The sequence below is a fragment of the Podarcis pityusensis genome (assembly GCF_964106645.2).
Source record: "Podarcis pityusensis genome assembly, chromosome: 7".
Classification (NCBI taxonomy): Eukaryota; Metazoa; Chordata; class Lepidosauria; order Squamata; family Lacertidae; genus Podarcis; species Podarcis pityusensis.
The window spans coordinates 6,875,030-6,899,043 of NC_138031.1; the positions used below are offsets into that span (position 1 = coordinate 6,875,030).

The 24,014-nt window shown below is 42.2% G+C and overlaps 1 protein-coding gene across 3 annotated transcripts in view; it reads left to right on the forward strand.

Moving 5' to 3' along the window:
• TRAPPC9 (trafficking protein particle complex subunit 9) overlaps positions 1-24,014 on the forward strand; it is a 279,315-nt gene that overhangs the window by 103,023 nt on the left and 152,278 nt on the right. For all 3 annotated transcript variants that reach the window (XM_081012512.1, XM_081012514.1, XM_081012513.1), the window contains one exon: positions 5,613-5,704. In XM_081012512.1, the coding sequence (XP_080868638.1) occupies positions 5,613-5,704 (92 nt within the window). The remainder of the gene's footprint in view (positions 1-5,612; positions 5,705-24,014) is intronic.

Below are 24,014 nucleotides of genomic sequence, written 5' to 3' on the forward strand. Positions count from 1 at the left end.
CCACCACATAAAACATTTTCAGTGGTCTTCCCTAAATTTCAGCTTGTACCATTGAAGGCATCTCCCTGAAACATTTTTTTAAGGAGCACATTATGTTTCCTAATAAGTGCTTACACAGTTGGTATCAAGGCCCAAAGATGGATCACATTGCTTCTTCACTTAAACCCCAACTCCAAATATTCTGGCTATACTTGTCAATGAGAAAGGGAAGCCTTTAATTCTAGGCAGGAGAATCAAAAGGTCCAGGCCCCTCTGTGCAGCCTTCAGAACTCTCTCCTGGATACCCTTGACTGGCCTGATATGCCCTCTGCTTGAATGATTTTGCCTTGCTGGAATGTGTTGGTGAATAATGCCTCTTGCTTGTGTGGGTTTATAGATATAAATAAGCATTATTATTATTATTATTATTATTATTATTATTAATACCACGCCCATCTGGCTGGGTTTCCCCAGCCACTCTGGGCGGCTTCCAACCGTATATTCAAAACAATACAGCATCAAACAAAAACTTCCCTAAACAGGGCCGCCTTCAGTTGTCTTTTAAAAGTAAAATAGTTGTTTATTGCCTTGACATCTGATGGGAGGGCGTTCCACAGGGCAGGCGCCACTACTGAGAGGGCCCTCTGTCTGGTTCCCTGTAACCTCACTTATCGCAGCGAGGGAACCGCCAGAAGGCCCTCGACACTGGACCTCAGTGTCCGGGCTGGATGATGGGGGTGGAGACGCTCCTTCAGGTATACCGGACCGAGGCTGTTTAGGGCTTTAAACCCTGTTTTGGGTCAGCACCAACACTTTGAATTGTGCTCGGAAACGTACTGAAAGCCAATGAAGATCTTTCAGGACTGGTGTTATATGGTCTCGGCAGCCACTCCCAGTCACCAGTCTATCTTTTTTTCATCTCCGCCAAGCTAAGCAGTTGGCCCCTTATCTCTCTCGCCCTGACCTAGCCACTGTGATCCACGCGACGGTCACCTCCAGACTGGATTATTGTAACTCGCTCTACGTGGGGCTGCCCTTGAGACTGACCCAGAAACTCCAGCGGGTGCAGAATGCCGCGGCGAGACTCCTTATGGGGTCTTCGCTGCGAGATCACATTCATCCGGTACTATACCAGCTGCACTGGCTCCCGGTGGAGTACAGGATCAGGTTTAAGGTGCTGGTTTTAACCTTTAAAGCCCTATACGGCCTAGGACCCTCGTACCTACGGGACCGCCTCTCCTGGTATGCCCCACAGAGGAACCTACGGTCTGCAAATAAAAACATCCTGAAGGTCCCAGGCCTCAGAGAGGTTAGGCTGGCCTCAACTAGAGCCAGGGCTTTCTCGGCTGCGGCTCCAATCTGGTGGAACGCTCTGTCACAAGAGACTAGGGCCCTGCGGGACCTGACATCTTTCCGCAAGGCCTGCAAGACAGAGTTGTTCCACCAGGCCTTTGGTCAGGGCCCAGCCTGACTCCCTCCTCTGGCAACCTGCACAGAACTTTGCTTAACGGTTGCCATTAAATTGATTTTAATTAATTTTTATAATGAAATGTTTTAGAATGTTGGATTATTTGATTGTTTGATTATTTGTTTGTTGTTAGCCGCCCTGAGCCTGGCTTTGGCTGGGGAGGGCGGGATATAAATAAAATTTATTATTACTATTATTATTATTATTATTATTATTATTATCTGCCGCATTCTGGATTAATTGCAGTTTCCGAGTCACCTTCAAAGGTAGCCCCACGTAGAGCACATTGCAGTAGTCCAAGAGGGAGATAACTAGAGCATGCACCCCTCCAGCAAGACAGTCTACAGGCAGGCAGGGTCTCAGCCTGCGTAGCAGATGGAGCTGGTAAACAGCTGCCCTGGACCCAGAATTAACCTGTGCCTCCATGGACAGCTTTGAGTCCAAAATGACTCCCAGGCTGTGCACCTGGTCCTTCAGGGGCACAGTTACCCCATATTCATGCATAGAAACCTCTGACCTGTGTGTGGCTGGAATGTAGCACACTGGACAAATTACATGAAATTAGCATTTGTCACAAGGGAATTGAACCCCCGGCTGCAAAAGGTTCCCCATCCCTATTGCCTATCACGTGCATCTGCCCAGCTTGTTGCTGTGCAGTGGTGTAAATGCGAAGGTGCATATGTGCTCCTCCTGCATAGGAATAAGTCCTTAGGATTTAAAATACAGATTGAGATATTGTTTATTAAACAGCATCATATACAGTGGTACCTTGGTTTACAACTAAAATCCGATCTGCAGGTCCGATCGTAAACCAAAACAAGCTGTAACCCAAGGCACACTTTCGCCAATGGGGCCTCCCCCCCAAAATTGTTCGTAATCCCCCCCCCCCAAAATGGGTTGTAATCCAAAAAAAGTTCACAAACCAGGACACGCACTTCCGGGTTTGATGTGTTTGTAATCCAAAACGTATGCAAACCAGACTGTTCGCAAACCAAGGTAGCACTGTAGTGATTTTTATAGTTTAAATTACGGATCCAGTCTTGGGATGGGGGGGGGGTTTGCCTCCACCCCCTGTTTCCTAATGAGCATGTGCTAATAGCATCTGCTGTTGTCTGCACACTGGAATCTTGTTGTTGCTGTTCGGTACTTGAACAGATGGCATACCATTTTGAGATTGGCTCATATTTGTGAGTCTGTGCATTTTATTAATATTTTCTAAATATTTAGTGGGTTATTCAAAAGAAGTTTTCTTTTGGAGAGCCGTTTGGCAGCATTTGAAGAGCAGTTTTGGCAAGCCGGTTGGCTCCTAGGTGCTTAGAAATGGGAATCATAGAATCATAGAGTTGGAAGAGACCACAAGGGCCATCGAGTCCAACCCCCTGCCAAGCAGGAAACACCATCAGAGCACTCCTGACATATGGTTGTCAAGCCTCTGCTTAAAGACCTCCAAAGAAGGAGACTCCACCACACTCCTTGGCAGCAAATTCCACTGTCAAACAGCTCTTACTGTCAGGAAGTTCTTCCTAATGTTTAGGTGGAATCTTCTTTCTTGTAGTTTGGATCCATTGCTCCGTGTCCGCTTCTCTGGAGCAGCAGAAAACAACCTTTCTCCCTCCTCTATGTGACATCCTTTTATATATTTGAACATGGCTATCATATCACCCCTTAACCTCCTCTTCTCCAGGCTAAACATGCCCAGCTCCCTTAGCTGTTCTAAGGAAGCAGCACTGCTAGCTGTTTTGAGCACGTCCTTGGGGGATCCTGCCATCTTCCATTCTTGTAGACATGACCAAGCCAATGTAGATGTCGCTGAGACACAAGTGCAAGCATGCTGGAATTCTTTGATTGGAATTCTGCCCTACTGTGTGATACCCAAAATCCTCCTGATGCAGCACATGTGGAAGGCGTCGAGGTGTCACTCTTGGCGGTTGTAAGTTGCCCATGACTCACTTCCATAAATAACTAGCAGTCTCTCCCATAACGCTGAGCTGGACAAGTGTATTGACAAGGCAGCTACTGCAGTGGTTCATCTCTCCCCAAGCAATTGGGCTTGGGGAAGAAACTCCAGTGCTTTTCTCATGACTAATTGCTGGGGGGTGGGAGTGAGAGATGTTTGTTTGTTGGAGAGAGAGAGAATGAATGCATGTATGAATGAATGAATATGTGTATGTAGTGGAGCATGAATGAGTTTCTGCCATATGTGAGAATGGATGTGCATGGATGTGTATGACTGGACGTATGAGAGACTGCTCCACTACTTTTTGCACTGGCCTTGCTCCCACCTCTTGCATGCGGCTACTGGAAGGCTAGCCACAAAGGAATGCTGGCCTTGGGCTGAAAAAGATTCTTCATCCATAGTTTTAGTTATTAAAAGAGAATACGAATGCCAAAGGCAAGACGGACACAACATACAGACCTTCATATGGCGATACAAGCCCTTGAGCCAAGTTGGATGAACGAGACAGTTTTAAGTGGGCTTTCTTTTGACATCTCCGTAAGCAAATTTTGTTAATACTGGAGAGACAATGTTCTCCCTAGTGGGGTTCACCTTGTGCTTTCATTAGACACCTTTAGGCACCAGGCGAAAACGTTCCTCCTCAAACAGGCCTTTGGCTGATTGACGTCCGGTGCACTTTTAAATGTTTCATCGGTGGGTAGGCTTCTTGGTTTGTTTTTGCTCTTTTTGCATTATGTATTTTGTGTTTTTATCCTCTATTTTTATGCTGTGAACCACCCTGAGATCTACAGATGAAGGGTGGTATAGAAATTTAATTGATTGATTGATTAAAATAATAATGTGGAGGAACACACAACAAATGTGTTTGGAACGATAAAAATGCAATAATAATCAGTATTCAGAAAGTTCAGAATGCAAATGAGAGGAAATATTTATGGTAAGATGTATTCATGAATCACTTTAAGCAGTTTTCCATTAGTATAATTTCTATTTATGAATATGTGCTAATTCATTTATGCTTGAAGTAGCAGTGGGATGCATTCCTTCACTTGTACCTTTTCACATAGAAAGTGACAAGTGGGACAGAAAGAAACATCTTCATAGCAAAATGCCTGAGGTCAAACTGCATTGCAGGGTGAAAGCAATTAAGGGCTGTAAGGCTCAGTGCAGGGGCAGTGGTGGGAAGAATCTGTACCCACCAGTCTAAGCAGGAGGATATTTTATTAATGCAATATCTCAAAGTAAAAGTTGTCTTGTTGGTATAGTATCTTGTAAACAAGTTTGTTTCTCTTTGCATCCAACTTTATTCTAAAAATATGCTACCAACTTTCTTCAGTGACCTTAAAGGTGAGCATTAAGTAAATGTAGTTGAGAGTTTGCACATTTTACTTCTCAGTGTTCATTATAGATAGAATCTACCTGTCAGTAAATCTGGATGTATTGGGGATGGGGTGGGGTAGATCTTCAGGTTCTACATATAACCAGGAGATAAAACTGTTTTGTTTACAGTTAGTAGTAACAGTGGTGTTACCTGCAAAAGCAGAAATAATTTTAGTGGAAATAGGTTGTCTAGAACAGAAACCTTCATGGGGGAAGGAGGACTTGTTGAAGAACTAGAGCATGTATCGAAGGTCCCAGGTTCATTCCTTGGCATCTCCCATTAAAAAAGCATATTTCATGTTGTGGCTTTTTCTGTCTCTGCCATCTTTTCGCTGCCTACTATAGACCTTCCTCTTTCAACTAGGCTTTTAATTTGAGATCTTCCCTAGTCTGCATCTGTATGGGGATTTTAAAGATGCTGTTATTGTTTTATCAATTGTTATTTGCCACTCCGTTGGGAGGAAAGTTGGGGTATAGATTGCTCCTGGGGGAGCAAGGCTGCTATAGTGCTCTCCTGAGCACTTGGACAGTTGCTGCCTGTTGGAATACATAGTGCTTGCAAGGTTAGAAAGGCCAATGACTTGCCTTATTGTGTATTATTGAAAATGAAGCAATATCATCTATACCTGTGATATCTGTGCCACTTGACTCAGAAAACGAGTATTGATCCGGTATGTCCTGTTCAGGACTGACATTTCTCTTTGCTCTTCTTTCTGTCCAATAACAACCTAAAATTATTCATAGAAATTGCAGCCTTAAATGTTTCTTTTCATGTATGTTTCTTTTTATGAGCTGCATCTGTCTCCTGTGTTCCTTAACTATCATTTACCCCTCTTTGAAGCGTGAAGGAGAAGCAAGCATAGAAGGGGTTCTCAATCAGCTGGTCCTAGAGCACTTGCAATTGGCTCCTCTCCAGTGGGGTGAGTAATGCTGAAAAAGATTGATAATTATATACATTTGCTTTATGTTGTGGTGCTTCTTACAGATGTTAGCTCTGCACAGTCATTGCGTAACCTCTTGAAATGTTGAACAGTGCACAATGCAGCTCTCAGCTTCCATTTTCTATCATTTGCTAAAAATCAGTGGAGCAGGGTAACTTAGTATGAGGGCTTTCCCCTTGGTTTCGTTTACTTGGTTGTAGAAAATCATTCATTATCCTCAAAACCAATTGTTATTGTTGGGTTATAACTCTGCTGTCCACTCTAGTGTGGTAGAGATTTGCTCTTACAAAAATGTTGTTGTTTTTGTGTGTGAAATGCATAACTCTTGTTTGTAGATAGTAATTTATGTGGGATATTTCTTACTGATTTATGATCAAACCATGTTCTCAATTATTTGATATGCAGTGGGGGGTTTTTTTGGGGGGGCATTTCTGTTCAGAGAGCAAACACATGAAGAATTATCTTTGTGAAATTGAAGAGGTTAACATTTACATTATAGTTTGTTGGAAACAGCTGTAAGAGCAAAACTGCAGCCAGACTAGATGGGAGACACATGTGGCACTTCTATCTGCTATCTATGAAAAGTAGACTCCAGATGTTGTGACCTTGCATCAGGAAATGCTGAGTAGGGCTGCTTTTCGTAATTTATTTGCATACTGGTGTTGGCGGAAAGTGGGTGAGCTTTCACTGAAAAAATGCCTTGTTGAAAATATTACTGCACACTGCATTTCTCTTGTTAACCTGCTTAAAACGCACGTGCCTACACAGTAATGCTTGTTTAGGCCTAGATTTCTCCTGGAACATGAAATGATCATATATATCATTGGAATCCCAGTCTCTGAACAGTGCAAGATTCCAGGCACATATCTTGGAATGAGAGGCAACGGAGACTGTGGTATATGATATATGGTTTATTTATACATCTTTCTTCTTCTTCTTCCTCTTCTTCTTATTTGGCGATCACTCGCAGCAGAGTAAGATTGTCTTCCATAAACACGGTTTTAACAATGAGTCCGTAAGTGTCTGTGGAGGCCAATTCTGGATCCACATGTCCTTCCACAATGGGGACATTGGTTTCCGGGCGGGAGTTGATCACAGTGTGGATTTGCCAAGCGTGCTTTCCTCCTTGCACATTTCTCCCTTGCATCCTGAGTTCGAGTGTCTTCAAAGCCCATGACACCTTTGGCAAAGGCTGTTCTCCAACTGGAGCGCTCGCAGGCCAGTGTTTCACAGTTGTTAGTGTTTATACTACATTTTTAAAGATTTGCCTTGCGGCAGCCTTTAAACCTCTTTTGTTGACACCAGCATTACACTTTCCATTTTTAAGTTCGGAGTAGAGTAGTTGCTTTGGAAGATGATCATCAGGCATCCACACAACATGACCAGTCCAACGAAGTTGATGTTGAAGAATCATTGCTTCAACACTGCTGATCTTCAAGCATGGCTCTCACTCTCAGGCTTCCGCCTGCAGCCTGCTTCTAGCCCAACTCTCACATATACAACACACTCTGGCTTTTGTGTTTCCTATACACACAACCTGTATTCACTCAGCAGTATCGCAGTCAACACAAACACACTCTTATCTGCAGGCAGATATCAGACAGTTCAAACAAGCTTACAACACACACACAATTGCTGGCTGGAAGAACAGACCAGGCAGGGCCCAGTATGAAGTTATAACCATTAGTTATGTGTTCATGTACCAAAGATGCAGAACTGAATATGCGGTTTGTAAAAGATAATTGGCAAAATTCTGAAAGCATGTGGAATTTAATAGGCTGCTCTGAAAGATAAGCAATATGAAAGTTCTGCCTCGTGGAAAACAAGGATACAATATTTTGGCTGACATAGCAAAAGTGGTTTTGCAGAAGTTGAGAATAATAATAATGCTAGGTTTACGATTCCTGGGAAAAATATGTGGCTTAGGGGCAGTTTTGAAAAATAGATAAGAGACTCAACCTTTGATAAAGACATTTTAACAACTCAGCAGCTGAGTGATAAGCACTTAGCAGTAAAAAACTAAGACATAAAAGATATTTCAACTGAACAGTGGCTTTATTATTTTTCCATCAAGTTCTTTCTTTAAAAAGCTACAGGTTGTTGGTGCTTGTTTTATGTTGTGTAACATGGCAGAACAGTTCCATAATTCTCTTCCTGTACTGGTCTTGATTTTTTTAAAAAAATGTTAATAATGTTCAATCCTATGTACTAGTTCAGTCTGAACAATAGGAGCATTGGAAACTGCCTTAGAGCAACTCAGACCATTGGTCCTTCTAATTTGTTACTGTCTACCCTAGCTCAGTGGTGGTTGTCCACTGCTATCCCAGCCCTATCGTGTGATGCCAGGATCTGAACCTGGGACCTGTGTTTGCCAAACATGAGTAGTATTGCTGAGCTACAGGCCCTTCCCTAGAGATATTTGGCAGCAACCCTGGAGTAAATTTGGACTAGGAATATGAACCTTTTTCAGGGTGAGTGTTTGTAACCTTATACCAAAAGTCTCATTACCATAAGCCATGGTTATAAAGATTAGCATTGCAGGCATATGAACTGGTTTGAAATCAGTAATTATATTGAATTATAATTATGTGAGCCTCCTGCTTCTGTCCCCAAATATCTATTTATGGCTAGTTATGATTGCCAAAAAGCAGGGTGGAATTGGCATTGCTGTGGAAATTACCTGTTGCAGGTGATTACCTTTAAGAGACTATATTACAAAGCACTCACACTAGGCTTGATTTTTATGGGCAGGCTCAAGGTGGATGGTAGTTCCTCAGGCATTTTTCGGGGGGGGGGGGAGGATCTTTGCTTTTAATGGTTTATAGCTCAAACATTTGCCAACCAGGTTGTTGTGAATCATTTGCTCTAATAAACAATCTTCCTATTTCTCCTAATTGGGCAACATGAGTTGTTTCTTCTCGGGACTGTTCTCTCGGAGGAAAAACCTGCTTACAGAATGGCAGGGGGGGCTAATTTTATGCACCATTTCAAATTCCACCTGTGGAAATTACTTCAGAACATCAGAAACATGATTATTTGAGCAGTTAATCTGTATAACTTTAATGACTGAGAATGCTGACAGAAATTGCTCTGTGTCTGTCGAGTGCACGTTGTTTTTTGAGGCTTTCTCTGGTTTTGCACATGAAAGCCGCAGAGCTGACATAAATTTGGAAGCTCTGGCATAGTCAAGGCAGGAGATATAGTACTTGTTTGGAATTCTTATAAATGAGAGTATGGTTGGTAGCATGAGGCATCCCATGTCAGTCTTATTCAGGACGGAGAACCATACTCTCATCCAGTGCTTTTTTTCTTTAAAAATGTTTAGGGGTACTCTCGTTTTCCTACTCATATTGAAATACTGCCCCTGAGTGAGGCCAAACTTAGATTCACAAAATGTTTAGGGCAGGCTTCCTCAACCTTGGCCCTCCAGATGTTTTTGGCCTACAACTTCCATGATCCCTAGCTAGCAGGACCAGTGGTCAGGGATGATGGGAATTGTTGTCTCAAAACATCTGGAGGGCCGAGGTTGAGGAAGCCTGATTTAGGGGTATGTGTCCCCCCCAGAAAAAAAGCACTTCTCTCATCTGTGGTCAAGATCAGGGCTACACTATTACATCAGGAAGAGTAGAGCAGAAATCTCTGCTTTAAAGGCATAAGGGCCTTCCTAAATCTCTCCCCACCACCACCACCCTGGGCTTATTTCTACATTTGTGTCTCACTCAGAGGAAAGTTGCAAAGTGGATTGCACAGTTCTTTTGATTTGGTAGTACACATTAGTCTTGGCACAGACGGTAGACATTACTTAAGTATGAAAAATGGAGTGGAACGATGCGGGGCAAAGGATGGAAATAAGACAATTCAGAAGTATGATTGAGTTTACTTGTGAGAAATTGCTTGCGTTTCCTAGCCACTGCAGTATATTGTTCTAGCAGAGAAAGTTCACTCAAAGAGGAACACATGATTCAAAGAACAGAAATGACAAGAAAGAACGCAATATGTTTACAACCTTGTGACACAGATCAGTCAGAGAAGGCAAGTTCCAACAAGACGGTTAAACTATAAGTGATGGAAGTTTCAGAAGGTGGCAGAAGGATGGTGTTTCTGTGGAGAACTTTCTTAGGAAATATCCTTTTTTCTTTTGAAGTGGGTGAAAACTGGAATGGATATGGATCAATATACACTAGAGCTATTATCATCAGTCTTTTTTGATTCCAGAACAAACCTTCTAATCTCATCATGGAACCCAACACTCATTTTTACCACATAGAACTTTTTTTGGGGGGGGGTCTCTCCTCCTCTCTTTACCCTTATGAAAATATTGAGATACGGTATGTCACGTGAGCCAACTTAGACTGGGCCATAACCTGTTGGTGGCCTAGAAAGGTATACTGGTGGTTTTGTGGACTGTCCTGACAACATGAATGTGTGTGTAGGCTTGGGGGGACGAGTTGATCTGTGAAGAGCAAATCAACCCACCGCAATATATTCAGAGGCCCAAGTAGCATATAATAAGCTAGTATGCAAGGAGATATTTTGAACTTTTCATTTCACAATTTTATGTTGTGAACTACCCTGACATCTACAGATGAAGGGTGGTATACAAAAATAACAACAGCAACCCTCACTCTTTTCTTAAATAAGTTCTCCGATACATCAGGTGAGCCAGTTCACTCAGCTCTCCGCCCCGAAAGCAACCTCAGGTGCAGGAACTACTACACATTCATCCAGTGCTTTACCAACTACAATGGCTCCCGGCGGAGTACAGGGTCAGGTTTAACTTGCTGGTTTTGACCTTTAAAGCCCTATGCGGCCTAGGACCCTTGTACCTATGGGACTGCCTCTCCTGGTATGCCCTGCGGAGGACCTTAAGGTCCATAAATAACAACACTTTGGAGGTCCTGAGCGACAAGGAGGTTAGATTGGTCTCAATTAGGGCCAGAGCCTTTTCAGCACTGGCCTCAACTTGGTGGAACACTCTGTCACAAGAGACCAGGGCCCTGCGGGATTTGACATCTTTCCACAGGGCCTGCAAGATGGAGCTGTTCCTCCTGGCCTTCAGCTTAGACTCACTCTGACCCCTTGTATGGGATTTGGTATAAAAATTTTCCCTTGGCTTTTTTGCTGGCCCATGTAGGACCAGCATGGATAGCTGGCTCGGGTGAATATCTGATATTTCCTCCCTTTATGGTCTTGATTTATGGGCTACTACTAAAATGTATTTTAAGCTGTATTTTAATTAACTGTATGTTTTATTGTAATTTATATCTGGCGTTAGCCGCCCTGAGCCTGGCTGGGGAGGGCAGGGTATAAATAAAAAAATATTATTATTATTATTATTAGTAGTAGTAGTAGTAGTAGTAGTAGTAGCAAGGGGGGTGAGATGTCCTTGCACACACTGAAATGCTCTCTCTGAATCACAGCCAAAATCTGTGGTTGTTTCAGTTTTAACTCCTCTTAAGTAAGCATCGCCACCTGAGATACCACACACCAATTGTTTACACTCATTCTCCAACAGTAGAATCACTTATTCTGATACGTTTGCTAAAGCCCATGGGAAGTCCACAGAATAACTTGGAAGAGATGGAAATATAGCTGTCATTTGACATAGCAAATCCTTTCCCTGAAGTATTCTCTCTCCCCCCCCCCCCCAGTATTCTGTAAACAGTTCCCTTCCTGTACAATGACCTTATCAAAGTTCAGTGGAGGTTTGTAGGGTTTTTTTAAGGGTAGGAATGCATGGCCCAGATATGCTTCAGGAGGTAGAAAGACTTTGCAGTTTATAACCAGATAAAAGGGACACCTTTTTACACTTGGGGATTCAGTTTAATTTTAGCATTGTAGAACTGGCGTGGATCTTTGAAAAGGTTGACAGTACCTGGGAGTGGATTCTGCAGCCCTATTTGGAATGTATTAAACAGAAAGGAAAAGAAAAAAGAAATCTGCTTCCTTTGTGCTCTGTATACTGTCAAGCAGTTCTTTGCACAATAAATCTAAATCTAGGGGATGCTAAAACCAGTATTTGAATTAGAGTCTTGGTGTTAGTTACTAATGGCTTATGCTGTTGGTTGCTTATGTTTTAATGCGATTTCATTGGCGTCTAAGTGCTTCTATTTATAGCAAGAGCACAATGCTCTCCACTGCATTCTCTAGCATGAAGAGCTAATGTCTTGTGGTGGCAAGGATATTTTTAGCTGTGACATTTGGAACCGAAGGGGAAAGGTCAGGAATTCTGATGAGGACAAGTTCTCCTGCTTCCAGTGCTTTCACCTATGTCATTCTCCAACAATAACACCAGTTATTGTAATACTAAAGAATACTACTCATGAAGCAAATGTGAAGCAGACAATCATTTTAGCTTCTTTCAATGCGCATTCTCCTTCTCCCTGAGTGTCAATTTTCTTCTCTGTCAGATTCCATGCAGTGATGTATGCATCAAAGTGAGGGTGGTGAAGCCTATTGTAGAAGTTAGCTTTGTATTTTATTTCCTCCCCTAAAAACCGTATAGCTCGGAAGCGGTCGATAATTTTTAATTTATGTTGTCCTCTGACATCCACTATGCTATTGCATTTTGATCGCTATCAAATTGCCACATAATAAAGGAAATATTACTGTATGCTTCGCTCAGCAAAGATTCAGTGAGAGGCTGTGGATTGATGGTATATTATAGAAAAGCATGGAAGACCAGACTCCATGGAAGTAAACACAGTTTTTGAAAAACAATGTAATTGCATTGTAGTTTTCCTGATGGGAAATTAAGTGCATATAAGCATGTCAGAAAGCTGTTGGTCAAGAAAAGGGTATAAGAAAAAGTGTACTTAAATTCTGAACTTGCATGCTTCACTCCTTTTGTTTAACAAATTAGGCAGTTACTTAGCTTTATGTAATGTTAGGTGGCTTAGAAAGGGTCTACTTGCTAAGAAAGCAAGAATCCCATGTTTACCAAGGTACCACATAGAATAGCACAACAGTGGCAATAACCTTTTAGGACCAATGGAAAGCCACAAAATAGTGAACTAGCTTTTGAGTTTTACAGAACTCTTCCCATAGACTAGACATTTTACAGAAAAAGGGGGAGAGAAAATAAAAATACTGTAAAAGGTAAAGGTAAAGGCACCCCTGACCACTAGGAGCAGTCGTGGCCAACTCTGGGGTTGCGGCGCTCATCTAGCTTTATTGGCTGAGGGAGCCAGCGTACAGCTTCCAGGTCATGTGGCCAGCATGACTAAGCCACTTCTGGCGAACCAGAGCAGCGCATAGAAACACTGTTTACCTTCCCGCCGGAGCGGTACTTATTTATCTACTTTGATGTGCTTTCGAACTGCTAGGTTGGCAGGAGCAGGGACCGAGCAACAGGAGCTCACCCTGTCACAGGGATTCGAACCGCCGACCTTCTGATCGGCAAGTCCTAGGCTCTGTGGTTTAACCCACAGCGCCACCCACAAGTCGATCCTAATAAAGATATTGTGTTAGTGCTGCTCATTGTTACGTGGAAGCCCATCTTTGCCCACTTCCTCTCTGGATGGTTAAAATAAATATTACCAGTATCGATCACATCCAACCCCAACCCCAATCCAGCCTGAGGAAGCATTCAGTGGACATTTAAAAGCTTTGTAAAAACTGCTTTGTAGCTGTCCTAATGAATGTATTGTTTTACTGTTTCTGTTTGCACTTTTTCAAGTGAACCAGCATGGCTGTCTGTTTAGAAGAATAATATATCTACCTTAAATTTCTACAGCTGAAATGCTGTTCTGCTTGATGGAAATTCTTTCAACTGTGACTGTTCTTGTTACCTTTCCCAGGTTCCTATTGGATTCAAAGAGCATGTAATAAAGTGAATTACCTCACTGAATTTTATGAATTATATGATGATGGCTAGTGAAAAGATTTCAGCATGTATCTGACAGTTATCGGAAAACAGCATAGACTACAAACCAAGGAACCAGCAGCACAAAACTATGGCATAACCTGAACTATCCCCCCCCCCCCCCGCAATCAATCAAGACTGAATTTATTTCCCACCATTTCCCACTTCTTGTCGGTTCATAGTCTCAGCAGTCTCATGTCAAAATTAAGAGCCTCCGTAGGTCTGATGTTGATGCGAACAGGGGTGTTTCTGAGAAATGTAAAATTTGTTTGTTGCTCTTCAGACCAGTCCTTTCCTTCTGCACAGAGTTTAATGCAATGAAAAGTTTTGATGAATTGAAACCACCATACCTTTCCAAATGTAAACTGTGACTTGGAAGCCCTTACTCAGGAGCACTTTAAAGGGTGCAGGATTAGGGCACAGATGTGTTCAATGTAAAAAAAAGGGGGGGGGGTTGTAAAGTAAGCAGCCGACTGATAGCTATCAGGTTTGCTTTAATTCTGCCTTGTGAAATGATAGAATCCTTTTTTCCCAGCACCTTTATATGGTTTGATCTCTGGAAACTTCACTACAAACCTGTGATATTGCTTTATTGTTATGTTGTAACTGGTGGATGCTTGAAGCTAGCATATCTGTTCAGACACGCTATGAACCAATCTAGGTCACCTATAAACCTACAAACTTAAGTTTACAATGATGTATTTTTTTTCATGTTGTAAGCCTCCTTGAACATGGCTTGAATTATTTAAAGACAGCATACAAATAAAATTATGTATGTATGTGTGTATGTATGTATGTATGGCCCATAGCTGTCAACTTTTCCCCTTTCTTGCGAGGAATCCTATTCGGAATAAGGGAATTTCCCTTTAAAAATGGGAAACATTGACAGCTATGGTATGGCCTGTGGGAATTCTGTAGCAGGTACTTTCATTCTTTGGTTTGGGCAATATATAAGGTTTTCCTTAGATACTGTTTTCCATGTAATTTAAAAATAATAGCTGTAGTAGTGTAATTATGTTACATTGATTTAGATTTGTAACCATGTGAAGCTTTTAGAGAGCCTAGCCGCTTTTCTCTCATTTCAGGACGGATTAGAATACTGAAACCGGAACAAAATTATTATATTTTATATAAAAACACACACACTAGAATTGTCATCTGCTTAGGTGAACTCAATAAACAGGTATGATATTGCCAGGAAAGTTTGAAGCAGGAAGAAGAAATCTAGAGAACCAAATTGCACTCTTCTCTGTGCTAATTCATTCTCCCAAGAGTTGTAACTCCAAGAGCTTAATTCTTCAAAGTAAAATCAAGGTCAGCTTGACAAAAAATAGCCATGGATCGAGGAAGTTGTAATTGTGGAAGAAATCCTGTCAGCCTCAGTTACTAGAAAATATCAGAAGGGGAACAGGGCTTGTGACTGAGAAAAAAAGCTATCAAAAGTGAACTCAAAGGATGGGTATGCCTTATATATTGTATAAAAACCTTGCATAAAGTTGACAGAAAGTACTGTTTCATAGTTAATTTTGCTATTCATGCACCCTATTGGCTGATGGAGAACGGAGATAGAAAAATCACATTTTCATTGTGAAGCTGTCTGCCTCTTAGCATCTCTAATAAAAAGTAAAATATCCAATAACAGCTCAGAAGAACTTTATTGCACAGCCAGAGCTCCTGCAATGGAAGCCTATTGCAAATTGATTGTGCCACTTGGATGTAGGAAGTTAGAGCCTTATTTCCCTGTAAATGCAGACGGTTTGCTCAGTGGTTGAAACACAGTTCCTTGGGGCCATTGTAAATGTCTGTGTACATATTTCATTTTTGTCTTTTACAGGTGTTCTCAACATAAAATAAAGTTAACCCCTGCAGACTTTCAGGAAAGATATTAGTGTATTCTTAGATCAGTAACAACACAAGAGGCTGATTTTTGCCATCTTCCACATTTTCAATCTGGGAGAGGGGGACTTTGATCAGCCTCTTTAGAGTTCAAACCTTGTGAAAGATAGAGGCCCGTTCTAGCACCGTTTGGGCTGCAAAAAAGATTGGTTTATTTGGTTGTATGAGGTCAGCAATGATGAATCCTGCATTCTTTTTATATTGTAGAAACTGCAAAGATTTCATTTCTTGGTATGGGCCAAATGTTCAGTAACACGTTTTTCTGGTGCTTTCAGAAAGGGGCTTTCAGAGATACACAAACTCTTACTGATAGACCTTCCATCCCAAACCTTATATTTTTTCCTCCACTCCTTTGTCGAAGTCAGAGAGATAAGTCAGAGGGGAGCTATGATCACGGGCAGAGGAACGGGAGTGCGGAGGGAGCGGACCGCCCCCGGCACCAGTATTCTGGTAGGGTGCCATCGTGGCGCCCTCCCTGGGTGCGCAACAGGTACCATGGCCCCACAAGTGACGCACCACGCCCCCAGAACGTGTGCCACGCCCCCACCTGCTCTTGCCCCCGGTAGCAGAGCATGCAGCTTCACCACTAGATATCATGGCCACAGTGATCCATGCGATGGTCATCTCCAGGCTTGACTACTGTAATTCGCTCTACGCGGGGCTGCCCTTGAAGCTGTCCCAGAAACTCCAGCGGGTACAGAATGCTGCAGCAAGGCTCCACACAGGGTCTCTGCCATGGGAGCATATTCACCCAGTGCTTTTCCAGCTGCACTGGCTCCCGGTAGAGTACAGGGTCAGATTTAAGGTGCTGCTTTTGACCTTTAAAGCCCTTCACGGCCTAGGACCCTCGTATCTACGGGACCGCCTTTCCCGGTATGCCCCACGGAGAGCCTCAAGGTCCATAAATAGCAACACCCTAGTGGTCCCAGGCCCTAAGGAAGTTAGATTGGCTTCAACCAGAGCCAGGGCCTTTTCAACTCTGGCTCCGGCCTGGTGGAACGCTCTGCCTCATGAGACCAGGGCCCTGCAGGATCTGATTTCTTTCCGCAGGGTCTGTAAAACAGAGTTGTTCCGCTTGGCCTTTGGCTTGGAGCCAATTTGATTCCCTCCCTCTCTTTCTTTTTTCCTTTCCTTCTCCTCCTGCGATGAGGCTACATTTTAATATTTTAATGTTTCAATATTTTAATGTTGTATTTTAATTTTGTTTTTAAGTTGGTAATCATTCAACTTGTTTTTATTATTGCTTGTAAGCCACTCTGAGCCCGGCCTTGGCTGGGGAGGGCAGGGTATAAATAAAATTATTATTATTATTGTTATCTTCAAATATCTATAAGAGGGAGCAAACTTGTTTTCTGCTGCTGTAGAGAGTAGTAACAGTGGCTTCAAGTAACAAGAAAGGATATTTCAACTAAACATCAGGGACAATATTCTGACAGTAAGAGCTGTTCAGCAGTGGAACGGACTCCCTTGGAAGGTGGTGGTCTCTCCTTCCTTGGAGGTTTTTAAGCAGAGATTGGATGGCCATCTGTCATGGATGCTTTAGTTGAGATTCCTGCATCCCAGGGGATTGAGCTAGATGACCCTTGGGGTCCTTCCAACTCTACAATTCTATGATACTTTGATTTAGAAAGATGGGGCCCAGGATAAAATCCTGTTGCATCTCACTTGTCACTTCTCCAGCTTGATAATGAGGTGTTGATGAGTGCTTATTGGTTACAGTCCATCAACTAGCTACAGTCCACCTAGCATTAGCATAATCTGGAATATAATAGAGGGACCTTGTCAAAAAGTCTTGTTGAACTCATTTTATGTTCATAGGATTCCCCTGACCTACCAACTGCTAGGTCAATCTGTTGCTTTAAAAAACTTCGGAACTTTTCACATGTCTGGTGGCAGGGCTTTTTTCCAGCCAGAACTCAAAGGAACTCAGTTCCAGAACTTCTCAGGTGGGCACCATTGTCATTATAAGAGAACAAAGGAAGTGTTCATTGTGACATCCGGCACCTCTTTTTCTAGAAAAAAATGCACTGTGGACCCCTTTCTTCCTAACCTGGCCCAGACTGACTTTTGCAAATTCATTGGGATGCTGTTGCGCCTGCTGATTGAGCCTGATCCTACCACCACACTGAAAGTTGCATGAAAATGTGGAATCGTGAATTGATTCCTATTAGCACTGAAATGGATTGCGTTATAGTAATCCAAAGATGTTAGCCAAAATTTCTGTTCCTGGTAAGCACTATCTGTAGCAGCATCAGAAGGTAGTATTGTGTTCCATGATGTTCCTTCATATACTTACACAAGCATGAATGTTTGTGTGCCCGTGGTTTTATTTAAGTATTTTATTCAACAAATTTAAATACCATTCCCTGCCCCTGGAAACATTGTCCTTGGAGTGATTTAAATGGGTCTAAAGATGACTCTTTTTAGACGAGAAACATGTACTCTCTGTTACAGTTAGTGGTGATAAATTATTTGTAGCGCTTCAATGTAATCTACTTCAGTAATGAAGCAGTGCTCTAATTTAGAAAGAGGATGGTCTTAGTAGATGAATGAAAGCAGGCTCGTAAAAAGCGGTTCGGTTTCACATTGATGGAAAGGAAAGGGGGGTGATTACAGTGCATATTATTTCTTTAAAAAGTATAAAGCAGAAGAAATGAGTGGGAGACAAATGGGAGGATAGACATGGAAAAGGCTAAATTTGTATATTATTTGTGTCACTGATAATGAACGGAAGGTACACAGATAGTGCTAATTTTAGCACCGCGTGAGCACATTGTCAGGAAGCTGGCAGTGAAGACATGTTGTGTATCGTTCTCAGGTTTGCCTGCCAATTAGAAGCCCTAACCAAGTTAAAGAAATATTTGCATGGCAAGACCCCCAGCCTTTGGCATGGCAAAGAAGCCCTAAACCAAGTTAAAGAAATATTTGCATGGCAAGACCCCCCCCCCTTTGTGAATAATGAAACACACGGACAGCAGTACAGTGGTACAGTGGTACAGTACAGTGGACATGATTTGTTACGGGGTGCTGTTTGCATCCCAAAAAGTCCACAACTAGAGCGGCACTTCTGTTCAAGCGCGGAGCGTGATAGAGTACTTCTGCGCATGCGTGAAGTGCGCAGAACACTTCTGCATGCGCGCGCGGTGAAACCCAGAAGTATGCACTTCTGGGTTTGCTGCGCTCGCAAGCCGAAAAGATGCAATGTGAACCTAACGCAACATGAGGTATGACTGTATTTAGGTTAATGGGATAATTAAGGTCACAACTTCATTGGCTGCAGAATGTGAGTGGTATTGGCTTAGGCATTGGAACTGAACCGACTGTCTGACTCCTGGCCGCCGTGCAGGTAGTCTAGTAAGGGTCAACCATGAGTAGGGGGAGCCCTGTTGATGTACCGGTACATCTACTAGAGCTCCCCCAGGGTTCCCGATCGGGTCGTGGAAACATCCACTCTGAGGAATATATCAACAGCTACAGAAAGGAGTCTCTGAGCTTAAGGTGAAGGACAGTGTGTGGTGTCCCGTGAGAGTGTTGTAAGCTAACAACAACAACAACAACAACAACAACAACAACAACAACAACAACAACTTTTATTTATATCCCGCCCTCCCTGGCCGAAGTTGGGCTCAGGGCAGCTAACATCAGATATATAACATAGGTATAAAATCAAACAATAATTAAAGAATTAAATTACCTCCTAAAAATAGGCCAAAATCAAATCAAAGTCTAATTAGTTGGGGTTAGGGTTGGGAACAGTAAGTGCTCATTAGCCCAACTGTTTACGCTGATCTTATATGGGCCTGTGAGAATGCTGGGAGGCCTCTTTCATATTACAGTGGTACCTCGGGTTACATACGCTTCAGGTTACATACGCTTCAGCTTACAGACTCCGCTAACCCAGAAAGAGTACCTCGGGTTAAGAACTTTGCTTCAGGATGAGAACAGAAATCGTGTGGTGGCAGCGCGGCAGCAGCGGGAGGCCCCATTAGCTAAAGTGGTACCTCAGGTTAAGAACAGTTTCAGGTTAAGAACGGACCTCCGGAATGAATTAAGTACATAACCAGAGGTACCACTGTAGTTCTTATACAAAAATAAAAGAAATAGTTTATCTCCTGAGTTTATGCCAATAAAACTCAGAAACGTGAGGAGTTGGAAGTCCAGTGTTGTTTATTGCAAAGCAATAGGTTACAGTCAGATCCTGCGACATCTACCTGAAGCGAAGTAACTGAACATAAGCAACTGAAGTTTAAAGGAAGCTGTGCATGATTAGAAGTCCATAACATCAGTTAGATTTAGTATAAATATTATTAGGTGAATGGTTACCTGAAATAACATTATAACCTGAAGTATCCTTTGTTTTACCCACTTTGTGTCATAAACTTTCTTTATTTGATAAAACCTTTCTGGTTTGTTTGAACAAATCCCGCCTGAGACTCCATTAAGTTTTCCCTCACACAAGTCACCCACTAGATAATCGGGAGTAGTTTGTAGAAATTCGTATAATTGATGTACTGTGAGGTGGTTGCACTATATTAAAGTGAGGGCCTGCCAAGGGGCAGATGTGGAGGGGAAATGGGAATGGTTGCCCTAGAGTAGTTGTGGTATCCTATATTGTCTTTCCATCTTGCTTACATTGTGTGTCTGAAAGAAAACATCTTGATAGTTAGAAATTTGACTTGAAGGAATGGGGGAAGAGGGCTGCAGTTGAAGTTCCTACAGGGTGGCAGAGTGGCAAAAGCACAATCATATTAAAGAAGCAGAAACCTCTTCCCTAGAAATGAGAGTATGCAATTTTTTATTATTCCAACAGTGCCCTTTACATAGCTGTAGGCAATGGTACAGATTCTGCAAGCATGACTATTGATTGTAGGAGGTGGTCTTCCCAACATTTCTACATATATTGCAGAATGTTAATTTATAAGCATGCTTCCAAATTCTTTAGTATATGCCTTGTGTGCGTATTAGGCTTTCAAGCATGTCAAACTGTACACACTGTTGTTGGTAAGTAGTTTAAATTAATGTCTTACTTTTAAATTTATGAAGCTACAAAGACTTCCTGGATCTTTCTGAGGGATGCTTATCAATTTCCTTATCGAGTTGTGAAAATCAAACTGAGCTTGAATTCAATTCATTTGATTCCAGTGACATTTATTGATGTGAAGTGTAATTAAAAAACATTGTCTTGTAAGACTGTCAGTTCCCTGGTATGCCCTTTTCAAACTCTAATTTACAAGAACAATATAATTTACCTTGCACACCAGCAGACCATAGCAAGTTTTAGTGACTGAAATACTATTCTGTTCCAGAAAACAGCAGATCACAATTAAGAATGACGTGTGCCTTGTGCTTCGAATTTTTTGCAGTAATGATTGGTTGTTTCGGCTATCAGTGCTGCATACAAACGCTTACATGATTTTAGAAAATAGGAGTGCACTGTTACTAGACAGTAAACAAATTAATTAAACGTGGATGTCTGTTTTGTAGAATCCCATTTGTATTTTTTAGTACAATATTGTTCACAAGCAGACCTTCACCATAGCAATGTTTGTGTATAATTAATAGTGGTATGCAAAAGATTCACATGAATCCCCAGTCAAGAACTGAAGTTACAGCTGAATATCTCAGTTGGTTAGGGCGTGGTACTGTTAACGCCAAGTTTGCAGGTTCGATCCCTGTAGGGACAGCTGCATATTTGTGCGTTGTAGGGGTTTGAAGTAGATGATCTTCAGGGTCCCTTCCAACTCAGTAATTCTAGAATTCTAATTCTAAGAATTTAAAAGCAGAGACATCACCTTGCCAACAAAGGTCCGTATAGTTAAAGCCATGGTTTTCCCAGTAGTGATGTATGGAAGCGAGAGCTGGACCATAAAGAAGGCTGATCACCTAAGAATTGATGCTTTTGAATTATGGTGCTGGAGGAGACTCTTGAGAGTCCCATGGACTGCAGGAAGATCAAACGTATCCATTCTTAAGGAAATCAGCCCTGAGTGCTCCCTGGAAGGACAGATCGTGAAGCTGAGGCCCCAATACTTTGGCCACCTCATGAGAAGAGAAGACTCCCTGGAAAAGACCCTGATGTTGGGAAAGAATGAGGGCACAAGGAGAAGGGGACGACAGAGGACGAGATGGTTGGACAGTGTTCTCGAAGCTACCAGCATGAGTTTGACCAAACTGCGGGAGGCAGTGGAAGACAGGAGTGCCTGGCATGCTCTGGTCCATGGGGTCACGAAGAGTCAGACACGACTAAACAACTAAACAACAAACAACAACAATAATTCTATGAAGTGGGGCAGCTTTGGACAGATTCGGGACTTGCTGGAGCTGAAGTGGGTATTTCCATGGTACCTTGAAGCAGGGAGCTTTCGGAAGATTTTGATTGTTGGGCCTCAGTAATTTTCTGCTTTCATAAGTGGGCCCTGGAGGTAGAGATTTTGAGAACCCTCCTTGATCTAGGACAAATGAAGCCAACATGGGGACCTCCAGATGTTGTGGATTGCAATTCCCCATATCTCTTATCATTGACCATGCTGGCTGAGACATCCAAAACATCTGAAGGGTACTTATAAATGACTCCCCCTGCTCTAACATTTGAACTGGACAATTGGGATTTAACTGGTGTCCCCCCCCCCCCAAAAAAAAAAATCTGAGCCATAGGTTGCAATCTGATACTGTTTTGGCATCATCTGGTTTCTGTCCGTGCCATCTGAAAAGGGAGAGTAGATTAGGCTGGTTGAAGTCGCCGGATTTTGACAAAGATCAGTATGCTGGAAAACCCATTTGCCACAGCCAGCCCATCTATAATTCATTTTTGTGTAGATTCCCTCTCCGCATGCACTCTGCTTTGTTTCTGTGAAAATAAGCTGAAAAGTAATTAAAATGCCTGTCTCTCAGGTCTCTTAATTAAAAAAAATATATAGTGTGTTTCAGCAGTTGAAAGATGCACCGAGATCTCCCCGAGGCTCCCTCTTGCTATAAAAAGAGCTTTCTATTTTCGTTTTACTCCTCTGAAAAAGAACCACCTACCCTGCTTATTCATCCCCCGTTGGAATTTACTGATCCAGTTGCAAGCCTGAGCCATTTAAAATTAGCAGCCATGCTCTATCAGCATTTAGGGTGCACTCCTTCATTTAATAAAAGGACACTGTCAGCTTGGCACATTACTAAAGCACTCAGCCAGAATAACCCTCGCACAATGTCAATACCTTTTTTATTTTTAATTTTCAACTTTTTCACATAAAATTATTTTTGGCAATGAGAACCGGAGGAGATGAAACACGTTTTCATTTTCCCCCCTTCCCTCAGCAAATTCTAACTCCCCCCCCCCCCGCCTTGCTGGGCGAAATGATATGCTGATTTTCTCTGATCTTCCTTCAAGCTCCAGGTTTTGGAATATGTAAGGATATTCTCCTGCTAGCGAGACACTCAGGGAGAATTTGCATAGCAAATTGGAACATCTGTCGGATTTATACATTTGCCTCTTATAGTAGTTCTCTTATTAATTAACCATTGCAACTCAGGTCTGCAGGGACTTGCCTGTGTAAAAGAGTGATAATGGCGATATGGGGCCTTTAATATCTATTTTATACATCCATATTCCATCCTATTTGGCCAAGAATTGTAATGATGGATGATAATTACCATTTTATAGTAAGATGTATTGGTGTCTAGCAAAATACCAGTCATTATGGGTCTGTACAATGTTCTCTTATAACTCTGGGAAATAGTAACTGCAGCTTTTGGCAGGGGAAGAATCCTATGGATTATAATTTGCAGTTTGTCCAGGAGTGCTAAATCACAAGTTCAGGTTCACATATCAAGCTAAGCCAGACTTGCAGCCAAGAAGCTGTGATCTCCACTCTCAGAGCCTGTATGCTTTCGGGTTTAATGTGATGTGCAAACCAGGCCATTTCCTAGTGGCATGCAGATATTATAATGCAAATAGTACTAATTTCTTCTTCTCCTCGTGAATGCTGAAGGAACAAAAACAGGTCATTCATCGCCTCCCTATTTTGGTTTTAAAATTCTGGTAACCATCTATACATCAAATATAATGATAGGATAAGCTCTGGCATTGTAGTGAACAAAATGGGTCTTAAAATGTAATTTAATACTCACTTGCACCTGTATTAGGGCAACAGCTTATCCATCATAACTGCTGGCTTATGAAAATAGAAACAGAGAAAACCCTACAATGCTAAATGAGTGCAGAATTTATTGCATGGGTTTTGTGAAAGGTCATACCACATAATGTGTTGGGTTTTTTTTTGTCTGAGTACAGATAATTATATGCTTTTGGAATTTGTCCAGTAAATTCAAGTTAAGTAGATAGTCAAGCTACTGCACTAACAGCTCTCATAGAAGAGATGGCATGGTACCCCATCCTTGGTATAGACCAGGGTTTCCCAAACTTGAGTTTCCAGCTGTTTTTGGATTACAATTCCCATCATCCCTGACCACTGATCCTGCTAGCTAGGAATGATGGGAGTTGTAGTCAAAAAACAGCTGGAGACCCAAGTTTGGTAAACCTTG